The sequence below is a fragment of the Diadema antillarum genome, unplaced genomic scaffold, assembly GCF_040938485.1.
Source record: "Diadema antillarum isolate AM-2024a unplaced genomic scaffold, OU_Dant_1.0 seq00000604_RagTag, whole genome shotgun sequence".
Classification (NCBI taxonomy): domain Eukaryota; kingdom Metazoa; phylum Echinodermata; class Echinoidea; order Diadematoida; family Diadematidae; genus Diadema; species Diadema antillarum.
Window position 1 is genome coordinate 16,508 of NW_027271532.1, and position 25,007 is coordinate 41,514.

A 25,007-nucleotide genomic window follows, 5' to 3' on the forward strand; every position below is an offset into this window, starting at 1 on the left:
CCCAGCTCCATTGTGCATGCATGCTGAGAGTTCTGAATCTCTTAAGTTGTGTACATGTTACTACATTCATTCCCTGTCAGTGATCAATTTTGCTATAGTACTTCAGATTTCATCCCACTGTGACCATGCTTGACCAGGGTAATGAGTTTGTGGCTCGATTCTCTATTTATTTAAAGGAAACAATGCTTGAGATTCCTGTCTTATATGCAGCCATTGACATAATGCATTCTCCATGAGCTTTTTGCTGTTCTGATGGAGGCTTTTTGAGTTGTCATAGCTGAGCACATAGTAAATTTAAGACAAGGAGTGTGATGTCTTTACAAATATCGTTCGTGCTTGTTTCAGAATATGTCAAACCACATCGATCACAAACGAAACATAGTTTGGTGTGAAATATGCAAAAATATGCTAATTAGCCACCGTTTATTAGACAACATAGTTTTCACCCACCTGTGTATTAGTTTTATATCATTGTATTTTAAGGTAGAAAAATCTAAGTGAAATATGTACCAATAGACTTATGCTCTGCACCCAATCAATGGAAATTCAAGATCCAATATTATTCTAGCTGTAAATGTTTTGTTTGTAGTATTGGTAAGTCAATCTTTGAGAGATGCCTTTGATGTGTTGTTTTTTTCTGTGTGTTTCTTATTAAATCTTTCAAACTTAATTTTCAGATGTGTGTTTGAGGTGTATCTTGTTTATTTCTAGTAGAGGCCTCTATGAGTATTTTTGAAGTAGGCCTACGGTCAACCTTGCCTATGACAAATCTACTCGGACTGAACAAATATTATATAACAAATATCTTCAACTTAGAGAAAATTTGACTTCTTTGGAATTAAAATCAAGAGAATATAAAGAAAAGAGAACTTGAAAAGACTTGCAACATTGGTGATTTTTTTGACTTATGCGAGGTTGACTTATGCGAGGTTGACTTAAACAAGGTTGACTGTACCTAACAATGATGACTATGCTTGCACTGCTAATTCTGTGAGGTTACGCTAACGAGAGACCATGCACAAGTTGAGAATGCCTGGCCTGGTGAATGTGCCAGTAATGTTTCATATTTATTCATCACAAGCCAAGTGGCAAGGTGAGACTTACACACATCGTGTTGACAGACAAGTTTGCATGCCTTCAAAATAAAATTACCTTGCACAAGGGGATTAAGCTGAACAAATGAGTGACGTAAAGAACAACAAGGTAGGGTTGGGATGCATGCAGGAGAGATAAGCTGAAAAAAAAAAAAGAAAAGAAAGAGAAAGAGATAGCGTGAGGTACAGTAATATTGATTGTTTTCCGCACTGCTCGTATTCCATATGAATGAGTTTGAAGAGCTTTTGTGCAAACAGTGCTGGAAGATGTTGCTACTGATGTTGAAGTTATGCAAATGTGCTTGATTTAATGGTGGTTGTAGGCACACAGATGGTCTTCACAGTTTTGACAGCTTTCCTTTTTTTTTGGGGGGGGGGGGGGGGGGGTACCTCTAGGCCTGATCCAGTGGGTTCTTGTACATACAACCTTGCCATAAAACTTCTTTTTTTTTTCTGGCCCCAGTGTTCTGAATATAAGTTCCCTGTATTGTTTTTGAGACATTGATTGGCATATAAAGAAAATGTTATTATGACAAAGTGAATTCACAGGACCTTGTACCAAGGAGTCCACTATAACTAAGCTAGCATTGAACCTCAGTGACACTGATCTTTCTTCTTCTTCCTTCTTCCTCTTTTCCTTCTTCTTCTTCTTGAAGCAATTTGGGAAAATGACACTGGATGAAAATAGTCAATACATGTAGTGACTGAGAGAAAATCATGGTACGTGTACTGGTACGTTATGTACAGGGTATTTCATCTTTCCGTACATCTTGCCTAAAGAGGGCGGCATTACACTTGCATCAACAGTCCTGTGTGCTTGCAGTTAGTTCCATATACATTGTACATCAGTAATGGAAATTAAACATGAAGCCCATCTCCCTCCCCATCCCCCCCCCCCAAAAAAAATTAATAATAATAATAATAATGATTATAATAAAATCACATAAAGAAGACCTAGGGAACTAATAATCCCACAAGTTTAACCCAAAAAGTGAAAGAAATCCAAGACTACAATGAAATATTGTAAGACACTATGTGAGATGATAAAATACACACAACTAGAAAAGCACACTCTAGGAGCGCAGACCTCTGCCAAGCAGCTAACTTCTGCCACTTGATACATTATTGTTCTTCCACTGAGATCAGTAACTTCCACTCGTACATGCATGCTGAAAGTCGCCCAATTTCCCGATAGGCCACGCCCGCCCGAACAGACTGCGCTTTCGTCCGCGTATAAACATGCAAACCTCAAATACACGTAGCTAGAACTCCCGAGTTCATTGACCTTATCTACCATTTTTTTTTAAGATGAAAAAATCCGTAAATCTATCAACAACAACAACAACAACAAAAACAGAATCCCGGATCACTACCAAAATTAAATAATTTGTTCTTTGTGTCATTATCAACTTTTCCTACAAGTTTCATTCATATCTAATCACAACTTTTTGAGTTATTTTGCAAACAGACAAACAAACTAACACCCGATGAAAACATAACCTCCTTCCTTGTCAAAAGTAAAAATAAATGTAGAAGGGAAAAGAAATTGCAGGCAGTTGAAGGAAACATGGTGGTACTAATTCAATGCAATTCAGTGTTGAAAAAAAATGACATGATATAATAAAAGTGAAGTTTTGTGAAACTGAATATTAAACGTTTTTGGTTGAGAAGAGAATCTGAAAATTCATTGAATGTGATTGTACGTATACAGTTCAAGATCAGCTACGGTTTAAAGAAGAAATCTACCCCCCCCCCCCCCAAAAAAAAAAAAAAAAAAAAAAAAAAAAAACTTCAAAAGAAATAGAAAAGTATTCCCTACAGAACGATACAAAATGACAAAAATCGGATAAGAAATAAGAAAGATATGGCATTATGAAATTTCATTTTTTTTCGGAAAACATTTCTTGACAAGTCCTTAAGAATATTCAAATAAGCGAGTTGATGATGTCATACCCTCACATTTTTTTTCCTGTATGTTATATATGAAATTCAGAAAAAAAAAAGTTATTCTTTAGCTAATACAAGAAAAGGCATGTTCTTATACGAAGGTATATCAGGATTAACATTATTGTTCTTTTTTTATTTTGGGTGGATCAAGTTTTATATTCACACAGCTGAAATGTGAGAATTTTGTCATTTCTGTACTATGAAATGAATACGAAATAGAGAGCATGGCATCGTCAACTTGCTCATTTGAATATTCATCTGGACTAGTCAAGAAATGTTTTCTGAAAAAATATGAAATGTCGAAATGTCATATCTTCCTTATTTCTTATTTGTCATTTTTGTATCGTTCTGTAGGGAATATTTTTCTCTTTCTTTTGAAGTTTATTAATTTTGGGGGTTGATTTCCTCTTTAAGAATGTCTTGAGACTTAATTGAAATGAAGTAGGGATGCCTGAATTCAGGCTCTGGTAGTCCAAAGTTTAGGCCCAAATGCGTACAAAGTATAGTTTCATGCAGAGTTGGAGGTAGTGCACACGTATATCCTACAGCTCTCTTTCATTCTAATCAGGGAGGTGAGACGAAAGCCACCTCCCTGTTCTAACTGACATATTCCTTGTGAAGTAAGAAACCACTCCAGTTATATCATCTCATTGAACACAACATTCATCGTTGGGCAATATCACACATCATACATCAGGACCTACAATTTCAAACACAAAACCCAGCAATGCCCAGTGGCGGATCCAGGCGGTTGCGCGCCGGGCGCGCGCCCCTTTATGATCATTATTATTATTATTTTTTTTTTTTGCTAAAACAAAAGAAATAAATAGAAAAAAGGGGGTAGGGTAAGGTATATTTCGTTTCGCAATCTAGTTAGGGAGGTAAATATAGGGTTTATTTTTCGACAGATCTGAAATTGAGAGAAGAAATGAATTATAAAGAAATATACAAAGTAAAATTAAAAGATTATTGAGTTGGTGGAAACAAAGAGATTTATCTTTGATGGGTAAGGTTTGTTTATCTAAAACATACTCATTATTCAAATTGAGTTATATATCATCGTTAATTGTTGTTTCTTGTGGGTATAGGCCCCCTATGTAGAGGTTAATAAAATTTGTTTATCTTTTTTTATGGAAAGGAAAAGACCGCATTAAAAGGGCAATTATTTGTATCAAGATTACTGAAAAGTTTTAGGGGGACTTAGAATGATAAAGTTTTGAATTGTGGGCTATGTTTTCTGCATTTGAGGGCGATTTCTACATTTGTGGTTTACATTGGTGGGCGTTTACTACTCTGGGTTCAACATGGGCCGCATGTAGAACCACTGATACATGTACTCTGCATTTGATTTCACGCTGAGGGCCCGGGGTGCAGCGGTGCGGTACGGCGCGGTGCGGTGCGACACGGTACGGTGTGCATACATGACGAGCGAACGAAGGAGCGCAACGCAACGCACCGTTGTCCCTTGCGTTGTCCACATGTGTGCGGCGCATCTAGATGCACACAGTTGGCAGCATGCACGTGCGCTACGTACGTACGTACACACTCTACACACTGCACGTGCATCATGTGGAAAAAAAAAAGCCGTTTATCGGTGTTTCATCATCATCAGCCAGTGTATCACTCGTACTCAGTTCGGCGTTTTTAGGGGTTTGTTTCTTCAAAATTAACAAAATGGATTCGTTTGGCTCTTCTTTAGGAAGTTCTCCAGGAAGTGGAACTATGGATAGTGCAAAGAAGAGTCAGATAATGGATGAAGTACGAACACAAATTGCTCTTGCTAACGCCCAGGAGTTATTACAGGTACAAATTTTGCCGTTTGTGTAGTCCCATATATTGGTTTGGATATTAGTAGATCTACGATGTACATGTATGTCATGTCGCATGTCGGTCACCATGTCAGTTCGGGAAACCCACTCACAAGGGGGGCCCCTCCTTATAAGTAACCCGTCCCCCTTATAAGTAACCCCGTCCCCCTTATAAGTAACCTCCGGGGCACCCCTTATAGGGAGTCTCCACGCTTTTTTGCAATGCAACGCGAAAATGAAAGGACTGCGGCAATTCGCTTGATTATGTCCATAAAGCTTCACAAGTTTCCTAGTTACTCACGAAATTTGAGCAAAATCGGTTCGAGGCATCATATCTAAAATCATGGATTTAAATGCGATGTCAAACGACCCATGCGAATGCTGAAATGCGAGCGATTACTGGCGTGAGTGTCGCCAGGCGCGGCGGCGCGGCAATGCTTGAGTGCAGACGTGGCGACTGAGTACATGTACTCAGTCGCCCGGTTGGCCCGGTTGGCCTTGTCAAGCCGCCCTTGTTGGCGCCGCAAATTCATTGCTATTTTTATGCCTCCGCCACGAAGTGGTGCCGGAGGCATTATGTTTTCGGGTTGTCCGTCCGTCCGTCCTTCCGTCCGTCCGTAATGAATTTTGTGGACAAGGTAACTATCAAAACCTGTTGAGGTATCCTAATGAAACTTGGCATGTATGTGTATTAGGGGGTGAAGTTGTGCCTATCAACTTTTGGGTGCACATGCTCAAGGTCAAAGGTCAAAAGGTCAAGGTCAAATGCATAAAATTTCACTATTTCCACCATATCTATTGAATGCATGAAGATATTTTCTTGAAACTTAGTGTATACATGTATTACCCAATTGAGATTCTCTGGTGAAAGTTTGGGTTATGAGGTCAAAGGTCAAAGGTCAAAAGGTCAGGGTCAAATACATAAAATTTCACTATTTCCACCATATCTATTGAATGCCTGAAGATATTTTCTTGAAACTTAATGTATACATGTGTTACCCAATTAAGATTCTCTGGTGAAAGTTTGGGTCATGAAGTCAAAGGTCAAAGGTCAAAAGGTCAAGTAAAAATATTAAAACTTCTTTTTTGTTCTCCGTACCTTGGAAAATTGTTCAAGGTATCTTCATGGAACATAGTATATACATGTACTGACTGGAAGTGATTATCTAGAGAATGTAGGGTCCATGGGGTCAAAGGTCAGGGGTCAAAGGTCAAGCACAGCACTTCAAAATTTTACTATTTCCCTCATATTTATGCAGTGCCAGCAGGGTTATTTTTTTTTTACACATGGTGTATGCATGTGTAACCTAATAGAAATTCTCTGGAAAGTTTTTTTTTCCTTCTTTTTTTGCATCAAAGGTCAAAAGGTCAAAGATCAATTGAAAGTGCTGAACTAACTTTTTCCTCCATATCTCGGAAGTGGCTCAAGTTATCTTGAAACTTCGTACATATTATGCATGTTCTACCTGAAAGTGATTATCTTATGAATTTTAGGGTCAAGGGCCAGATGAAAATGGTAACAATTTACTATTCAATTCAGAAATTGCACTTTTTCTCCACACCTGTACCTTGAAAATTACTCAATGCCTAAATGTATGAATGGGTCAAAGTCAAGTTAAAGTCCTTAAATCCCTAGATACATGCTCTCCTATTCATCCAATTAAACCTAGGTCAAGGAAGGTGAACATTCAACACATTTGTGACAAACTTGTCATTTCAATATTTTGCCAATTTTGTGAAAATGTAATCACACATTGTCCACATGTACTATCCAGACCTATTGGGAAAATCATGCATTATGGCGGAGGCATACCAGTCGCCAAAGCGACATTTCTAGTTCTAATCTGCAGTGTTTTATTCGACCAAGTCAGGTCGACATTAATTACAGTACAGCCACAGACACAGGATCTAGCGAATGAGGCGCGAGGGAAGACGAAAGCATGGCCCTGGGTTTTGGTTACCGGGCAGCTAACTAACCGTACCGGGGCAGGGGGTTGCCAGTGATGCCAACACGTTCGTGTCGATGTTGGGTTATTAGGGAGTTTTCGATTGGGTGAATGAGAAGGTTGTGAAGCCGAGCACAAGCATATGTCATGTCTGTACGTTGACCCGCTGCGGAAAAAACATTTCGATTCCGGGCGTCACGTCTCGTGGCGTGTGCAGGAGACATGTGTGTGAGGCTGCCTGTGCCTTGGGTGCATATTTGGAATTTGTGACTTGTTTTTTTACTTGTAATATTTATTTTGTCTTTGACTAGATGCCGAATAAGTACAGTTGTATCCTGCATTCCTGGGATGCATTATGTGGATTTTAAAACATGATGCATGGTAAAACTACAAGGTAGAATGTACTGCACCAGGCCAAGCACAAGATATGATTGTGTACAGGCTGCAGCATTACGTGTAAATGCATGTGTCGGACTTCGGTATGCAGTTGCAAATTGCATAACAGTGAAAGCAGGCAAATAAAGTAGGTACCAGAGGCTGTAGTTTGTATGTCAGCGCTGCTTCTGTGACGTATCAAGATCGTAAGCTTTCATGTAATTAAACCATTAATATTCTCTCGAAAGAAATAGGAAGACAGGTGAACTGAGCACGAATTTCCTGCGAGTCATCATGCTTTTTCGCATGATTTCGTCTATCGCGAGAGGAGTGTGACGTCATAGATAAGGCGGCTTGAGCGCGGCGCGAGTGAATTGGGTGGACGGTGATAACCGGGGTGAACGCGTTTGAAAACTGGGTGATGAGCCGAGGGTCGACACTCACGCATGCGCAGTACGTAAAAAAAATACGTCATCGCACGAAGACGCCTGGCTCAATGTGCAAATCGAAAAGTGCCCATTTACTGGGCCCGGACGGTTAACCGCACTGGCGACCCTGACCCCGAGGCGCTGTAACCAGTAGTAACATCGAGTGAAAGATTTTGTTTGAGCTTTGAGTCCTTGTGCACTTTGTATCGTTGTACAGTTTGCACGTTGATAACTTCAACAAACTGCACGCAAGTCATCAGGGCGCTGTTCGGTTACTGATACTGGTTACAGCGCCTTGAAGTTAGGGAATCTATACCTCTATTTGAGGAAATGTAGATTTGATTGTTGCAACACTAAAATCATTCCTGTAATTATGACTTGTGATACTTCTTCTGTTCTTTTGACATAACTAACTGCGTATGAGTAATATAGAACTACAAATGTAGACCAGTTTTAGTGTATCATATGGTAAGTTTACACCGAAAACCAAGTCCTGGGCCCCGTTGCAAGAAAGTTGCAATCAATTGCAAATAATTGCTAATTTTGAAACAACCATTCTGATTGGCTCAGGGTCTGCCCTATTAAGAAGACATGCATGCAACAATGATTTTGATTGGCCAGTGACAATCAGTTGCAAGTTGCGTTTAAACGTTAAGTTTCTAGCAACGGGGCCCTGATGTAGCAGGTAGTCTAAACCCAATCTGTCGAGATGATTTTTATGGTTTTGGTTGCCATTAATTTTAATTATTTATTTATTTTTGTCTCTCGAGTCTCAAGAACATTCAGTAGACCCGTATATAGCGTTTTACCAAATTATATATAGCATACTGCAGACTAATGTTATGATGATTGATAGCACACCACCATCCAAATTTCCTTTAGAAGTTTAATTTCCATCATTCATGTTCTATTTCCCAACTACTCAATTTTAGTGCTAAAGATGTACAATAATACAACGTGTGTCACATTCACTCTACTGTACAGAAAATGACAGACAAGTGTTTCAAGAAGTGTGTCTACAAGCCTGGTACATCATTAGACAGTTCAGAACAGGTAAGGTAGCATGCATGTACAATTATTTGAAGGAGTGAATCTATAAAGGAAAGGTTTCAGGGCTCGTATGCGTCATGGAATTTCTGGAAAGTCAGGGAATTTCAAAATACTTTTTCCAGAAGCAAAAAGTCAGGGAAAGTCAGGGAATCCATCTATTTCTTCTGGAAAGTCAGGGAAAATCATTTTTTCAAGATATTTATTAAAATGATATTTGATTTCTCTTATCAACAAAGGAAGAATAGTTTGTCAAATTTGTGGTTTCTCGTATTAAGACCGTTTTCGTAACAAACTCCACGCACATTGGTGTCTAATTGCGTCTTTCATGGGCATGTGCACGTGTACTTGTGTGTATGACTATCGACTGGCAGTGATGTAAGGTGCCGTGGTGCCTTTGTGTACACATATGTACATACGTGACATGAGCGCTGCTGATGATGTGATTTAGTCCATGGGCCAGGCCAGATATTGGTACCATCTGAGGTGGCAAAACCTTTTTGGTGTCATTTTGTTTGTCGGGCATAGATATGCTTATTAAGCTATGATAGCATTTCCAAATGAGTAGCTTAGTCATAGTAAATGAATTTTTAACCAATTTGGTCTCGTTGTTATATCTCTATACTTCTGAATCGAAACTAACCGCTATACAAAGAAGAGCACTGTCTTCTGTATGTTCCATAGAGCTGTAAAATGCAGCTCTATGGTATGTTCACAGGTGTTCTATTGTAAACGCGGTGCGCTTAGTCTTTATTCAAGGCAGCGAAGGGAATATCCAAAGGTTATGATGTCCACAGCGCTTAGTCTTTATTCTAGAGGGCGAAGGGAATATCCAAAGCGTATGATACAGTGTATATCCTTTTATCTAAAAACAACAACAACAACAAAAGCAATTCCTCGTGAATTTTACCGTATCTTTCAATTATTTATCATTTTCCGGCGAAAACGCTACGGTGAAAACGCTGATACCACGCCAATGTCGCTTTATTTCCCTCCAACGATATAAGATATGCAAAAACAATGTACCGGTACACTACAATACATTATAATGAATGATATTGTAAACGAACAGAGTGATTTTTGTTTAAAACTGATGTATTTGTTGATAGGGTAGTATAAAAACAGTATAGATAATCCCTTCTATGAGGAACTGTAGATATGATAACGGTACATTGGTCTAGATAAAGACTAAGCGCACCGCGTGACAGCGGTGGACATCATAACCTTTTGGATATTCCCTTCGCTGCCTTGAATAAAAACTAAGCGCACCGCGTTTACAACAGAACACCTGTGGACATACAGAAGGCAGTGCTCTTCTTTGTATAGTGGTTTAGTTTCGATTCAGAAGTATAGGGATATAAAAACGAGACCAAATTGGTTAAAAATTCATTTATTATGACTAAGCTACTCATTTGGAAATGCTATCATAGCTTGATAAGCATATCTATGCCCGACAAACAAACTGACACCAAAAAGGTTGTGCCACCTCAGATGGTACCAACAACCCATTTTTCGGGTCTTGGCCCATGGACTAATTGACATTATTTTAAATTGCGTGCATGATCGAAGCGTCAGTCATCTAATACAGGGCTCGACACTAAGGGTGGGATTTCACGGAGCACGCGAACGGTTTGCGAAGGACGCGAATGGCAAAATCCAGCATTCGTATTTTAGTCTGCAAAAGATCGCCAAACGAACGTGAGGGTTCGGAAGCGTCGTCAATTGTTCGCGAATGTCGTTTTTACTTCGGCGAGAATTTCAAAAAAGTTTGAAATTTTTGGCGAACCTTTTCCACACACTTGGTCGTGATTTGCTCGTGAATTGTTCTCGAAAGTGTCTTTAAAGCCTCGTCATATGCGCAAGATCTTCGCAAGACACGCGCGATGTTCGCAAAATGTTCGTGAAACCCCAAACAGACTCCGAAACTTTGGAGAATGTCTCGCGTATGTTACGCGAAATCTGCGAAGTTTTTCCGATCATTTTACGACGTAATCGCAAACTGTTCGCATACCTTTTGAGATATTCTCGCGAACGTTTAGCGCACGTTTGGGGGATATATTACCTATACGTTTTCTACAAATAAAAGTCGTAGCATACATCTAAACATCAAACAATTATTAACAACTACAGTAACAAAAGAAATTAAAGACCAGCAAAGAGAAAGAAATGTTTGATATACAAAAAAAATCGCAGAATACACTTAATATTAATCTAAAGTATGCAAAATTTCCTTTAAACTATAGAGATTATGTGTTGGAGGAATTGCTAAAAAAAAAAATCAAATGCTTTACTACTTGTAGTGGAGATAGGTCCTAGGGGAAAAAAAATGTAGGCAAGCACAGGATAGAAAAATGAGAGAAAAAGAAAGGAGAAATAGAGGAAAGAAAAAAAAAATCAACTCAAGACAGCTTCCACCTCTCCTTGGGTACATTTCCTCCCATGATTATTGAAAAATTTTCGTTGTTCGCATTTCCGTCGCGTGTTCTTCGTGAACGTAACATGCTGTACTTAAGCAATGATACACACGACATTCGCACAAACGTCGTGGAAACTTCGCACAAATTGCGCAAGAATAGTTTTCGGCTTCATTGTCGGAACGCATTCGGAGAAAAACTTTTCCGAATGTTGGATTTTGTCATTCGCGTCGTTCGCAAATCGTTCGCGTGCTCCGTGAAATCCCACCCTAACGGTGGCCCGGTAGCCCGTGGCCACAAAAAACGCACATCGGGCCACCAAAAAAAAAAAAAAGTTGGAGGATTGCCTTTACTTTTGGAAATGGACAGCGGTATACACAATCGGCTCCGTAAGATGCTAAAATAAATGTCAGATGTTTGCTTTTAATTTTGGAAATGAATAACGGTAATATTCGACTCGGTATGATACTTAAATAAACGTCAGATGTCTGCTTATACTTTTGGAAATGAATAACGGAAATATTCAGCTCCGTAGGGAGCTAAAATTAATGTCAGATATTTGATTTTGCGTTCGGAAATGAATACGGATAACATTCGGCTCCGGAAGATGCTGAAATAAATGTCGAATGTTTGCTTTGACGTTCGGAAATGAATACTAATAATATTCAACTCCGTACGATGATAGAATAAATGCCGGATGTTTGCTTTTACGTTCGAAAGTAAATAGCAATAACATTCAGCTCCGGAAGATGCTAAAGTAAATGTCGAATGATCCCTGTGACGTTCGGAAATGAATAACAATAATATTCAACTCCGTACGATGATTAAATAAATGTTGGATGTTTGCTACTACTTTCAAAAGTAAATAGCAATAACATTCGGCTCCGGAAGATGCTAAAATAACTGTCAGATGATTGCTTTTTCGTTCGGAAGTGAATAGCAGTAATATTCTGCTTCATACGATGCTAAAATAAATGTCGGATATTTACTATTATATTTCGAAATTAATAACAGTAATAATCAGCTGCGTTTGATGGTAAAGTAAATGTCTGATGTCTGCCTTGACGTTCAAAAATGAAAAACAGTAACATTCGGCTCCGTATATACGATGCTGAAATAATTGTCAGATGATTCATTTCACTTTCGGAAGTGGACAGCAATAACATTCGGCTCCGTACGATAATAAAATAAATGTTAGATGTTTGCTTTCAAATTTGGAAATGAATAACGGTAATATTCTGCTCCGTACGATGCTAAAATAATTAATAGATTGTTGCTTTTACATTTGGAAATGATTAACGGTATCAATCGGCTCAGTTAGATGCTAGAATGAATAGCGGATGCTTGCTTTCACGTTCGGAAATGAATAAGGATAACATTCAGCTCCGTAAGATGCTAAAATGAATGTCAGTTGTTTGCTTTTAATTTTGGAAGTTAATAACGGTAATATTCAACTCCGTATGATACTTAAATAAACGTCGGATGTCTGCTTATACTTTTGGAAATGAATAACGGTAATATTCAGCTCCGTATGGGGAGCTAAAATTAATGTCAGATATTTGATTTTGCGTTCGGAAATGGATAAGGATAACATTCGGCTCCGGAAGATGCTGAAATAAATGTCGAATGTTTGCTTTGACGTTCGGAAATGAATACTAATAATATTCAACTCCGTACGATGATAAAATAAATGCCGGATGTTTGCTTTTGCGTTCGAAAGTAAATTGCACTGAAATTCAGCTCCGGAAGATGCTAAAGTAAATGTCGAATGATCCCTTTGACGTTCGGAAACGAATAACAATAATATTCAACTCCGTACAATGATTATGTCTGATGTTTGCTTTTATAATGTTCGAATGTAAATAGCAATAACATTCAACTCCGGAAGATGCTGAAATAAATGTCGGATATTTGCTTTGACGTTCGGAAATGAATTAAAATAATATTCAACTCCGTACGATGGTAAAATAAATGCCGGATGTTCGCTTTCATGTTCGAAAGTAAATAGCAATAACATTCAGTTCCGGAAGATGCTAAAATAAATGTCGAATGATCCCTTTGACGTTCGGAAATGAATAACAATAATATTCAACTCCGTACGATGATCGAATAAATGTCGGATGTTTGCTTTTACGTTCGAAAGTAAATAGCAATAGAATTCAGCTCCGGAAGATGCTAAAGTAAATGTCGAATGATCCCTTTGACGTTCGGAAATGAATAACAATAATATTCAACTCCCTACGATGATTAAATAAATGTCGGATGTTTGCTTTTACTTTCAAAAGTAAATAGCAATAACATTCGGCTCCGGAAGATGCTAAAATAACTGTCAGATGATTGCTTTTACGTTCGGAAGTGAATAGCAGTAATATTCTGCTTCATACGATGCTAAAATAAATGTCGGATATTTGCTATTATATTTCGAAATTAATAACAGTAACTTTCATCTGCGTTTGATGGTAAAGTAAATGTCTGATGTCTGCCTTGACGTTCAAAAATGAAAAACAGTAACATTCGGCTCCGTACGATGCTGAAATAATTGTCAGATGATTCATTTCACTTTCGGAAGTGGGCAGCAATAACATTCGGCTCCGTACGATAATAAAATAAATGTCGGATGTTTGCTTTTAAATTTGGAAATGAATAACGGTAATATCCTGCTCCGTACGATGCTAAAATAAATAACAGATTGTTGCTTTTACATTTGGAAATGATTAACGGTATCAATCGGCTCAGTTAGATGCTAGAATAAATAGCGGATGCTTGCTTTCACGTTCGGAAATGAATAAGGATAACATTCAGCTCCGTAAGATGCTAAAATGAATGTCAGTTGTTTGCTTTTACTTTTGAAAATGATTAACGGTAACATTCGGCTCCGTAAGGTGTTAAAATATAGTAAATGTTGAATGATTGCTTTCACAATCAGAAATGAGTAACGGTAACTTTCGGCTCTTTACAATGCCAAAACAAGTGTCGGATGTTTACAAATGTCTGTAAATGCTCCCACTTTATCATTTCAAACGTAAGTTTTGACCACCTACATGTAAATAGGCATCAACTTTTATGATAACTCTATTCATTTATTTTAGACATGGGTACCTGTATCACGTCAGTAATGCTTAATATTTATTTTTCTATGTTTAGTAGGACCGATTTAGTTTTTCTTGTGTTTTTCTTGGTTTTTTTTTTTGGCCACCAGATTTTACTTTCGGGCCACCAAAAAATAGAAATCAATGATTTCGGTGGCCAGATCGGGCCACCAAAAATAGAAGTTAGTGTGGCGCCCTGTCTAATAATACGAATGTATGATAACTTTTGGATTGAGATAGTGCTTTGATTTTGATGTAGAATTTGAATTAAAGCATTTTACCACAGAATATTGACAACACAATCATTTCAATGTAAATAATAATCATCTTCCCTCTCCTTTATACTTGAGGATGTTAAGGCTTAGATAATTGTGCGTACATTTATTATTGAACTTGATCAACTGCATTATCGATATCCAAGAAAAAAACTAGAATTGTGAAATTCTATGTACAAATTCAAAGGAGAGTTGTCCTCTTGTGATATCACATATTCTGGCATAGTTCTGTCCAAAGAGGGCAACATACACACTTTTGCATAATTCTTGTTAACAGGTTATCCAAATTTGCTCAACATTTTACTGTTGGGTTTCTAAAATTGTTTTCTACTCACCTAATCCATGTTGTTGTTTGGGGAAAATTCCCCTTTAAGGTGCTTCCTTCAGAACAAAGCATAAGTGTGTATAACCGAATATACACACTTGTTTTGTGTTTTGCTTCCTAGTATTATGATGATGTATTTTTACACACTTTAGAATAAGATGTGTACATCGTGTAAAATAGTCATGGAAATTTACATTTTCTGCTCTGGAAAGTCATGGAAAGTCAGGGAATTTTGAAAATGTGGAAGCGTATGAACCCTGGGTTTTGTAAGTGTGAAGTACAGTCTTAAGTCGACCTCACATAAGTCAAATTATTGCCTAAGTCGAAGGTCTTTTCAAGACCCCTTATTTTTTTTTCATTGTAATCCCTTGTAAGTTGAATTTTTCTCTCAGTGGAAGCTACTTCTTCAGTTTGAATAAATTTGACTTAGGTGAGGTTGACTGTATTTATTTGTGTGCAACTTTTCATGCATTGATTTGCTAGTTTTATGCAGGGAAAACTATTAAACAAGTTAGCATGCGAAACTATGATGTGGGTATATGGTTGAATAGTTTTGAAATGTAATGTATGTCATGTGAAACAGATCATATATTGGATGCTAATTTTTCAATTTTTTTTCCACTTTTCCTCACCCCTCTCCAGAAATGTATAGCAATGTGCATGGACAGGTATATGGATTCATGGAACACGGTGTCAAAGGCCTACAACGCCAGACTGCAGCGGGAACGCAACCGGCTGACATAATGCTGGCGGATGGCCTTCTCTATCTCTTGTCTCTCTGTGTTGTAGATACTGCTCAGTCATCCTTACTTGCGGTCAGTGCAACGGGCATCAACGATTACTGTTCCTCAACGATTAATGGTCCTCGCACGGAAGGTTACGGATAATGCATTCAGTCGGTCAGTCAGGGGACGCAGGCTGAGTGTGCCACGAGTTGGCTGTAATTGTCAAGCGTTTAATTATGCTGTGTCAGTTTGGTGTGAGGTAATCGGTGAGAGATTCGATGTACATGTCTTCCTCTTCAGTTCTCACCCAGCAAAGAACTAATTATTTTCCCCCCAATGAAAGAGCGATATAAGAGTGATTTAAGAGTTCTCATGGGGGATGCAAGCCTACCCAAAATCAGAGATTAACTCCTACCAGAGGATTGTAATGATTCCTTCTGTAAAGGAAGTTTGAGTGTTTGGTGCGGTGGCATTTTTATTAGTCGATCACAACTTTTATCCTACACAGAATCAAATTTCACTCCAGTGTGGTATAGTGTACGTGGTATACAATGTATTCAGTGCAGCAGAATCGGCAGTAAATCAGAATACAGTGGACTCCCATTGTAACGGAGTCCTCAGGACCGGCAATTTTCTTTCGTAATGTCGAAATTTTGTTATAACCGAACAAATAAACAATAAAAATACATAGAGTGGATAGTGTTACAGCCTGAATTTTCACTTCGTTGTAACCGGAATTTCGTTATAACCATGTTCGTTAAATCGGGAGTGCACTGTACTATTTTGCAAGAAGAAGTACGGTAAGCTTACAGAAATTGGAGAAATGCACTGTTTGACTTCTACAGACTTGATGGTTGTTGATAATGGAGAGCTTGTAGCACGACAATGAAAGCCTACTGAGAAGAACTGTGTGTGTTCATTGTGTTCATAAGGTGATGTGAAGTTTGAATCACAGCATGGATCATAGCAGAAATAGATAGCACAGAATTGTCACAGGAGTTTTATATTCTGCTGTAGTCCAGGTTGAAGAATTCATTACCTCCTGTAAAAGTGAAAACTTTCATGCTTGGCTGGATAAGATGAATTTTGTGTTTTTAATTCCACCAAATCAAGATATTGAACTAGTATTACGTATAACAAGCAACAACAACAACAAAAATTATGCTGTTATTTTTGTGTTAGTTTCATGTTGTGTGAAGTGTAAAGATAATTTCTCCACTGTGAAAATTTCAACTTTTACAGTACGTGAAATCCTCAGGGTCCTCCGTTGGAAAAAGTTTAAATTTTGGATGAGTGTATTCAGTAAACATGCATTGATTGTAGACCTATAGAAACCCTGTGATATGCAATTTTTTGGTCACGTGGAACCCTGTCCATTCATACAGATGCTCTACCTCACTGATTCACATGATTGCCAGGTACATACTGTTGAGCATATTCAAACAAATTCTGTTTTGTTTTGGAGCAGCCAGAAACAGCAATATGCCTGCTATGTTACTGTAGGCTGTTTCTGATGCTTATTATTGCAGTTGTATATTTTGTCCCTGTGAGTGTAGTGGAAGTAATTAGTACTCGCTTTCCCAGCATAACCGTATTACTCTCTTTACTTTTGTGTGTGTGTCTTTGTCCATCTCTTAGCCTCTACCCCTACCCTTTCTGTTCATGACTTTCTTTCCTGCTTGATAAATTGCAGAGACTCCAACTCTCCCGTTTTCGACGGGAGATCTCCCGCCGAAAGCCCATTTTTGCAAAATCTCCCGTTCTCCCGTTTGAGATTTGATTTCTCCCGCCCTGGCTCTGTGTCTCCCGGTGGAAAGGATTTCTTACTTATTGCTATCATATGTTGAAAAAATTAGCCTTGATAGCACCAGAGAACATCTAGAACCCTAGGAACTTCGCACACATCAACTTGGAGTCTCCCGTTTGCTAGGGGTTTCGGGCGGGAGAATCTCCAGATCAGAAGGTGCTTGGGGTTGGAGTCTCTGAAATTGCCTTGTAGGTAATTGCCATACATTGTATCAGCGGGAAGGTGCATTAAAGGTGCATAGTCCCGGTAGTGTAGAGGACACTGTTGATGATACTGCCTATCACCGTTAGCCTTGATACGAAGATTACCGAAGTTGAGCTGTCATCAAGAGTAAAGTGCGTAGGTGTTGCTAAGTAACGTTGCCTTTGTTGTCTTTTCTGCGCATCGCGCAGTCTGTAGTAATGCCAGGGTGCGTGCATATGTGCTTCTTATTATGACATCACAAAAGAAGTTTGCTAAAGCTGTCATCCCCCTCAGCCGAATCATGAGCCGAACTGTGATCGGACCACTGACTACAGTGGATCGGACTTCTTCGGACTCGGGGAAGTGGGCCACAGCGTAAGCGCTAAAGAGGAGTCGATAGAGTAGGTCTCTATAGAAAACTTGCGCCGTGCGCCCGCGTACGCATTTTAATAAACCACCGGGACCATGCACCTTTAACCCGTCCAATGCCATGTCCCTGACATTGCAAGCTAGACTGTGTAAAAGGGACCAGATTAGGAGAGCCTCTGCCAGTTTCTGCCCACATTGAACTGTAGTTGTGTTGAGTGTGTAATTTAGCCAAGAAGACTCCATTTCTCCATAATTGCAATTCAGTTCATCTGCTGTGAATGAGGGGCACCCGGACTTATATTTTCAGGAGCTGGCTGAAATGAATCAAATGGCAAAGGAGAGTACAGTCCTATCGTAAGCCCCTCCAGCAGAAAACAACTTGTGTTTCAAAATTATCAAAGTCACTGTCCTGATACATGTATTTATGTTTGTTAAGAGCATGTATGAAATTTTACCTGGAAGTCTTTTCTTGGAGAGATGTCAAGCTCTTTGCCATACTCAGTATTTTTCTTTTCAAACAGTTTATAACAAATTAATTTTTCTTACCTCAGAATTCAAGGTTTGTTGTATCTTCTAACAAAATTTTGATCTGCTATAGCAGTGATTCCTTGGTTTCCAAGGGACTTTTGTTGTGATCAGAAATACCCCGTAACCGCCAAACAATTTCTTCAGAGACCAGTTCACTGCACATCCCATGTGTGGGCCCGACTTGTGCTGTTTCTCGAATTTTGAATTAAAGTTCATGTGCGGACTTGTGTCCCTCTGAATGTTGTTTATGAATTCACCGCTTGCTTGGGAGTCTGCAACAGTCCTCTGAAGTCTGGTGGACCTCGTGATGGAATTTTATAAAGACTGTGAAATGAGTTTTTATGTATTAAAAAGAAAAAAATTATACAATAATATAACTGATTTTTCTATGTGCTGAGTAGTTTTTTGTCTTACATGATTCATTCAGTATGCTCAGTGTGAGAGTTTGGTAAATGTGTTGAATGAGTTTCTGATAAACAGGTACATGTATTCTCAGAAATCAGACCAAGGGTACATTCGAGCACTCTCCTAAATCTGAACCAAACTGAACTGAGCCAAGAGTGGACCACTTCCCGATGTGCTTCAAAGAGGTACCAAGGACGTACATAAAGTTCACATGTGAAGAATGCATGTAACCTGCACATTCATCATGATGCACAGAGTTCATTTGCTTTGTTCAGGACATCTGTAAGTTAAAGCGTGCCAGGTGAATGACCCTGTCGCTACAAAATGTGTGACCCCCTCTAAAAATAACTCGTGAGGTATGCTTTCTCCACAGAGCACTGGAATGCTCAAAATCTTGCACAGTATGGTATGGTTCACTTTGGTTTGCTCTTGAGCACTCTAACACACCGTATTTCACATATCTGCACATTCATGTAGCTCTCTAGAGGCTCCTACCCAAAGCATCTCTTCAAAGGGGAGATTCTCCTACCTGGGGCCCTTTGCAAACTGGAGACTCTGACTGCACAACATGCACACAATAGTGAGAGAGAGAGAGAGAGAGAGAGAGAGACGGCAATCACATTACATTAAGAAACACAAACATATTCAATGGTTATGTTTTCCCTATATATTCTCATTTTAATTTATTGCATGCAAACACAGCACAGTTAGCAAATGTCATTACAATGGTGGCAACGTCTTTAATACACAAACACAGTGATATCCAATATACCCACATCACCAGGTGTACAAAATCCAATAATTTCACACTATAGCATGCATAGACTTAGGTACTGATGGCATAGTAGATAGTATATCCAAAATATCAAATGTACAGCTGATTATGAAGCCCAATGAAAGGGCATATCAGTGCATTGAATCTCCATTTACATCTTTGTTTTTGTGTTTGTTTGTTTTTTCCTCCCACTTTACATCTGCATTCTGTAATCTGGTTATCTTGCAATTGAACAACAAAGTTTGAATATTCATTTTGGGAAGAAGAAAAATGGCAAAAATAAACCCCAAAGGACTGACAAATCACTACATTAAGGTCTTCAAGAACTTTGCTCTTTTCCAGCATTCATGTGGATTACCCTATGATCTTTCATAAGTAGAGGAATGTAAGGTTATTTGCTCCTAGCTTTCAATTTATCCCACAGTTATCTTCCAAAAAACAATTTATGAAATATTGATGTACTGGATATATGCATCATATGGCCCTCTCCTATCTGAAGCATATTTTGCTCAGACCTAAATGTCTCGAAAAGTCACAGCACTATCCATCAACACAAACTTGAGTTCATATAAATAACTGTAGCTAAATACACATATTTTTATATTTTGCTTCTTTTGTCAGTAAATACGTCACTCCAAATATAGCATTTCATGCAAAATTTGAAATAGATGGTATTTTTTAGATGTGAAAATAAATTTTGTTTTTTTTAAATACATGTTGAATACAAAGCATGTGTAACAGGTCAAATAAACCAACTGCAAATACTTTGAAACAAAGGCAATGCAAGAGATTCAGCACATTTTCCATAAATAAGTAATTCTACCCACATGAAGGGAAAATTCTAAAATTCTTCATAACATATACCATTACAGGAATTACAACTTGATGTCATATCTTCAAGGCTTGGAGGACAAAACATTGAATTAAACATGGCACTACACACACAGTCATATATTCAGTATTCAAGGCATTGAAAGTTTCACAAAATCAAGGCATCTGGAGCGCACATTACTACCACAGTACTGGAAGCACCAGCGAACATCAAAAACTGGACGAAAGAGGGCATGGACGGAATGGAAAGTCTTAATGCAAACATATCGTCGGTGGATACGATTCAGTGACCTGGTTTAGGCTGAAGCTAGCATTTGGCTGCATACCGTATTTGTAATACTGTTTCACTTCTATACTTGGCTTCTTTCTCCCTTTAACATAAGAAATGAATAGGTAACTGAGTCTGGCCTCTACAGCTAACCAGGTACTATAAACTAAAACAGAAAAGAGAACAAGACAGTTCAAACTCTACAAGTGTAACACTTGTATGTGAGTCCCACTCGGTCAAAATGGCTCAAACTCCCATACATTGACAAAAGCCATTCATGCAGACAATTGATAACCAACAAATAGAACTACAATTTGCTGTCCCCACGATAACAAAAATGGCATGGTAATAACAAATAGAGAGTATCTTGTACTAAATGCTTTAGATGGTCCAAACAAAAGGGTCATATAGAACTCTGTCACAGTCCACATATTTCATTAACATCATACAAAACAGGTAGCTGATATCTGCAAGGCTTCTTAGACAATACCACGACAGTGTATTGTAAGGAGACATAGCCCACAGTGGAATGTACATTATCTTGTGGTCCAACATGTAAGCTTTTGTAATAAGAGTGTAATGTCTACATGAGGTGTAAAACCAGCTGGCTAGCAAGGCCATGACAAAATTTCACTTCAATAATTTCAAAGCAAAAGGAATAAACTGATGCATATGACAATGCCACTACAAATGCTGAAATAATACATCACCCAAATACATCGAACCGTGTGAATCTATGCATTGTATGACAGTAATTTTCCATTTGTGTAAAGATGTGTGCTATTCTAATTTTTGTATCAGAATATTTATGATCCTGTCCTGTCTATATATCATCTTATTCTTCCTCCCTACATCAAATTATTTTCCCCCATACTAAGCTTCTCATCAATCCCTCAACCTCCCATCTTTCCTCCTCCGCATCCTGCTTCTTCTCCGTCTCCCACGGCAACCAGCCAGCCGACGCCCTACTTGGTGTCGCAGAGCAGGGCCACGCCCCTCAGGATCCAGTGGTCCGGGTGCTGCACGGTCTTCAGGTACAGCGGGAAGATGTAGGTGAGGTCGGTTCGGCGCGGCTTCTTGTAGACGGGGCACTCGTAGAGGCGCGGGTCCTTGCCCCCAAGGGCGTTGATGGCGTACACGTGGCAGACAGGGAGCGGGGTGAAGAGAACCTTGGGCGGGGGCTCAATCAGCTTGCAGTTGCGGCGGTCCCAGCCGGCACCATCCAGGAACAGGCCATGGATGTAGACGCCTAGAGAACGGGGAGAAAAATTCACATTCAAATAGGAGAATGCCCGTCAATCATCATCACACACTTAATCAATGTGCATTGCACAAACAAGATCTCAATGAAATCATAGAAGATGGATATATGATTTCTGACAATATCTCAACAAATATTACAAACAAGCAATGTGATGCACACAAGCATTAAAAAAAGCAAATGCACATTTCAATCATGTCAAGTTCCAATCAATCAATTCATGGCTAAGAAAAACAAAATATTTGTTACATAATATTTTGTGCATATTTGTGAATGTATAATTCTTTTTTTTTCAATCATCAACTCATTTAGGAGAAACATGTGGGAAATCAAGGTCTTGGGTTGCTAGTTGGGCCATTCAATTTTGTACTGGGATGGAGCCATTGCTTTATACAAATACATTTTTTTTTTCGAACTTCAAGTCACTCAAGTCAAGATGATTGGGCATAAGTCTTAAGAGTCTTTGAAAATTCACCAAATTCACCAATTTCAACACCTTGGTGACCTAGTTGCCTGAACTTAGCATTTCCATTCTGAGCGATGGAATGACGTTGCTACAGATGGGCAGGGTGAGTGATGCATGGTAATGTGAGTTGTATCAGAGAAGGTATGAAAGACCGGTGGACTCACCTTCAGCCGGGGGCCCAGAAATGTCTTCCTTGAGGTAGCGGGTCATGTCGTTATGCAACACCACGCTGTCCAGGGCCCATCCCTTGTGGGCACGGGTGATCTCCTGTCGCATGGCTGTCAGGAAACCCTGTGAACACACACACACACACAGACAAAAATCCATTTATCATATTCAAATATGTACAGACACATTCAATATATGCTACTGGAAATTATACAGTCGATTTCTCTTAGCAGAAATTGACAGAAATTGACAGTTGACACCAGACTGGAGACTCATTGCCATATTATTACATTTCTCTTGGGTGTCCTCACAAAGTCACGCATTATCTGATTTGCTTTTTCAAAATGCTGTTGCTGATCAAAACATAAAAGCAAAGGAGTTAACAAGGACTTAATTTTCCTTGTACATCTAATTGAAGAACAAAACATAAAAGCAAAATAGTTCATATAAATTTTCCTTTTCTGAGCAAAAATCTGAAATGATATCAAATCTGAAAGTCACTGGGAGTTGTATACAGCATACCAGTGAATTGGACCTAAATGTGTGTAACTAACTATTAGAAGTCTGTAAATGTTTGTTTGTATTTGTGTTTCTGTTTTGAATGGCTGTCCCTCTTACCTGTGGATTGAAGAATCCTGTCATCCAGAAGACATTAGGGCGCCCGTCGAAGCACCAGCTGTGGAACTGGGCGTGTCTGTCGATCAACTCGGTGAACCAGAACCCCAGGGTCATGGAGTCCCAAGAGATCTATGTAGGCAAGATCAGAAATAACATTTACCAGTTAGCGATACACGAGATAACATCGACAGCACTCACTGGCATGGATAGTTACTGATCATGAAGGGATGTACTGCAATATCTGTACAACACCGAAAAAGATTCTATCTATCCGATTGGTTGATTGCTCATCACATGACATGCGGTCAAAAGTACCATCATGTGCTGTCACTGTTGAGCTAAGCAATTTTCGTCTGGCAATTTTGGATATTGCAGGGTTGACATCACCAATTTACACTGATACCCAAGTTCAGATCATGATCGACTCACAGTTGTTGCAACATTGCAAGCTTCTGACGCCACAATACACAAACTTTTTGGTGAAAGATACATGTACCACTCAGTGAAAGATGAGGTACACTTTTCAACTCAGCTTCTCCTCATTAAACAGACCACCTTATCTTTCACTTGTGTGAAATCTTGTACCATCTCTCTCGTGAACATTCACTATTTGTATACTACTAGTAAGGCATCTTAGAAGACTGTTTTTTTCTTTTTTCAATGTGGTTTCAGCACGTTGGCAAAGACAAACACACCTTCTTCCAGAAGCCGGGCACCCTGGCATCGAACATGTTGTCGAGGGCATCCCGCAGGTTCTCACTCATGATGATGGTGCCGTCGATGGCCAGCTTAAGGTCCTGCAGGGTGGTGCGCACCGAGCTGATGACGCGCTGCATGCGGTCAATCTCCTGGCGCAGGAAGATGTTCAGCGGCTGCAGGTGGCCCATCTTCTGCAGGCGTGCCTTGACCTGGTGGCGGGAGGAGAGAGAAATTTTGAGCTTCAGTTTCAGCGAGGATTTCTTCTACAGGTATGTAGCCACAAAAGGAAGCAAGCAACTACTTATAAACTAGCAACCACAAAACTTGCAAGTCCCTTCAGAAGGACTAAGCGAGGAAGAGAAGGGGACCTGCTGATAGGCACTATCACAGCCACCAACAGACTTGAACTGAGGACCCTTTGACTGAGAACCCAATGTCCTATCCACTGAGCCATATACTGTATAAGCTGTTATTTTTGTGAGGGTTTAATTTTGGCGAATTTCGTGAATCACAGTTGGATCGCAAATTTAACAACACGCGAAAATGCCTCCATGCGCTTTGTTAACAGAGCATTAACGTAAGCGTCAGCGTCAATTCGCGAAAACAACATCTCACGAAAATGTCTGTGACCTCGTCATTTGAGAAAATATCTGTACGCGAAAATAACAGCGTATACAGTAATATGGCACCTGGCAAGGACATCAGCCCCTCAGATGTTACAATATATTCCCCCACACATACGCAGTTCTCATTGGTGGGAACTTGGACCAGAAACACAGCAATACTAATTAAATAATGTCTCACAGCACGATACGAAGGATAACTCATTTAGACATGAAGTGCATGCATTTCTCACTACATTGTATGTATGGTACTATATGAGATCCCCATCACTCATTTATCTGTACCAAAGCCTATCTACCCTCTGTCACTAAAAGCTGCACGCATTGTGAGATCTTCACTGGCATGAGGTTTCCAAGGCAACGATCGCTCACCTCGTGAGGGATAAAGTCGTCCGGTAGTTTGGAGAGCATGTCATCACAGATCCTGTACACAGTGGCCTCACGAGTCTCTCCTCCTCCACCGCCGGAGTCCTTGGGCTGGATGTTGAGGATGGTCTCCAACACCTGGTGATGGGAGAGATAGAAAGGAGGAT

At 39.3% G+C, this 25,007-nt stretch overlaps 2 protein-coding genes across 2 annotated transcripts in view; one reads left to right on the plus strand and one right to left on the minus strand.

Annotated features, from left to right (window-relative positions):
* Positions 1-4,662: 4,662 nt before the first annotated feature.
* On the plus strand, positions 4,663-15,507 carry LOC139735886 (mitochondrial import inner membrane translocase subunit Tim13-like). Its single transcript, XM_071646640.1, has 3 exons — positions 4,663-4,844; positions 8,583-8,651; positions 15,391-15,507. The coding sequence occupies exons 1-3, from the start codon at positions 4,716-4,718 to the stop codon at positions 15,490-15,492; spliced, it is 300 nt and encodes a 99-aa protein (XP_071502741.1). The 5' UTR covers positions 4,663-4,715; the 3' UTR covers positions 15,493-15,507.
* Positions 15,508-19,443: 3,936 nt separating this feature from the next.
* LOC139735866 (dynein axonemal heavy chain 5-like) overlaps positions 19,444-25,007 on the minus strand; it is a 91,146-nt gene continuing 85,582 nt past the window's right edge. Inside the window, exons 81-85 of the mRNA XM_071646613.1 lie at positions 24,847-24,978; positions 23,848-24,060; positions 23,153-23,281; positions 22,531-22,657; positions 19,444-21,888 (exon numbers count right to left, since the gene is read on the minus strand). Coding sequence (XP_071502714.1) covers positions 21,605-21,888; positions 22,531-22,657; positions 23,153-23,281; positions 23,848-24,060; positions 24,847-24,978 — 885 coding nt within the window. The 3' untranslated portion in view covers positions 19,444-21,604. The remainder of the gene's footprint in view (positions 21,889-22,530; positions 22,658-23,152; positions 23,282-23,847; positions 24,061-24,846; positions 24,979-25,007) is intronic.

Excerpts from the sequence above, each read along its gene's own strand:
- LOC139735886 (XM_071646640.1), top strand. The coding sequence starts at position 4,716 with ATGGATTCGTTTGGCTCTTCTTTAGGAAGTTCTCCAGGAAGTGGAACT. Across the intron at positions 4,845-8,582 it reads ACGCCCAGGAGTTATTACAG|AAAATGACAGACAAGTGTTT; the intron begins GTACAAATTTTG and ends TCTACTGTACAG. Across the intron at positions 8,652-15,390 it reads CATTAGACAGTTCAGAACAG|AAATGTATAGCAATGTGCAT; the intron begins GTAAGGTAGCAT and ends ACCCCTCTCCAG.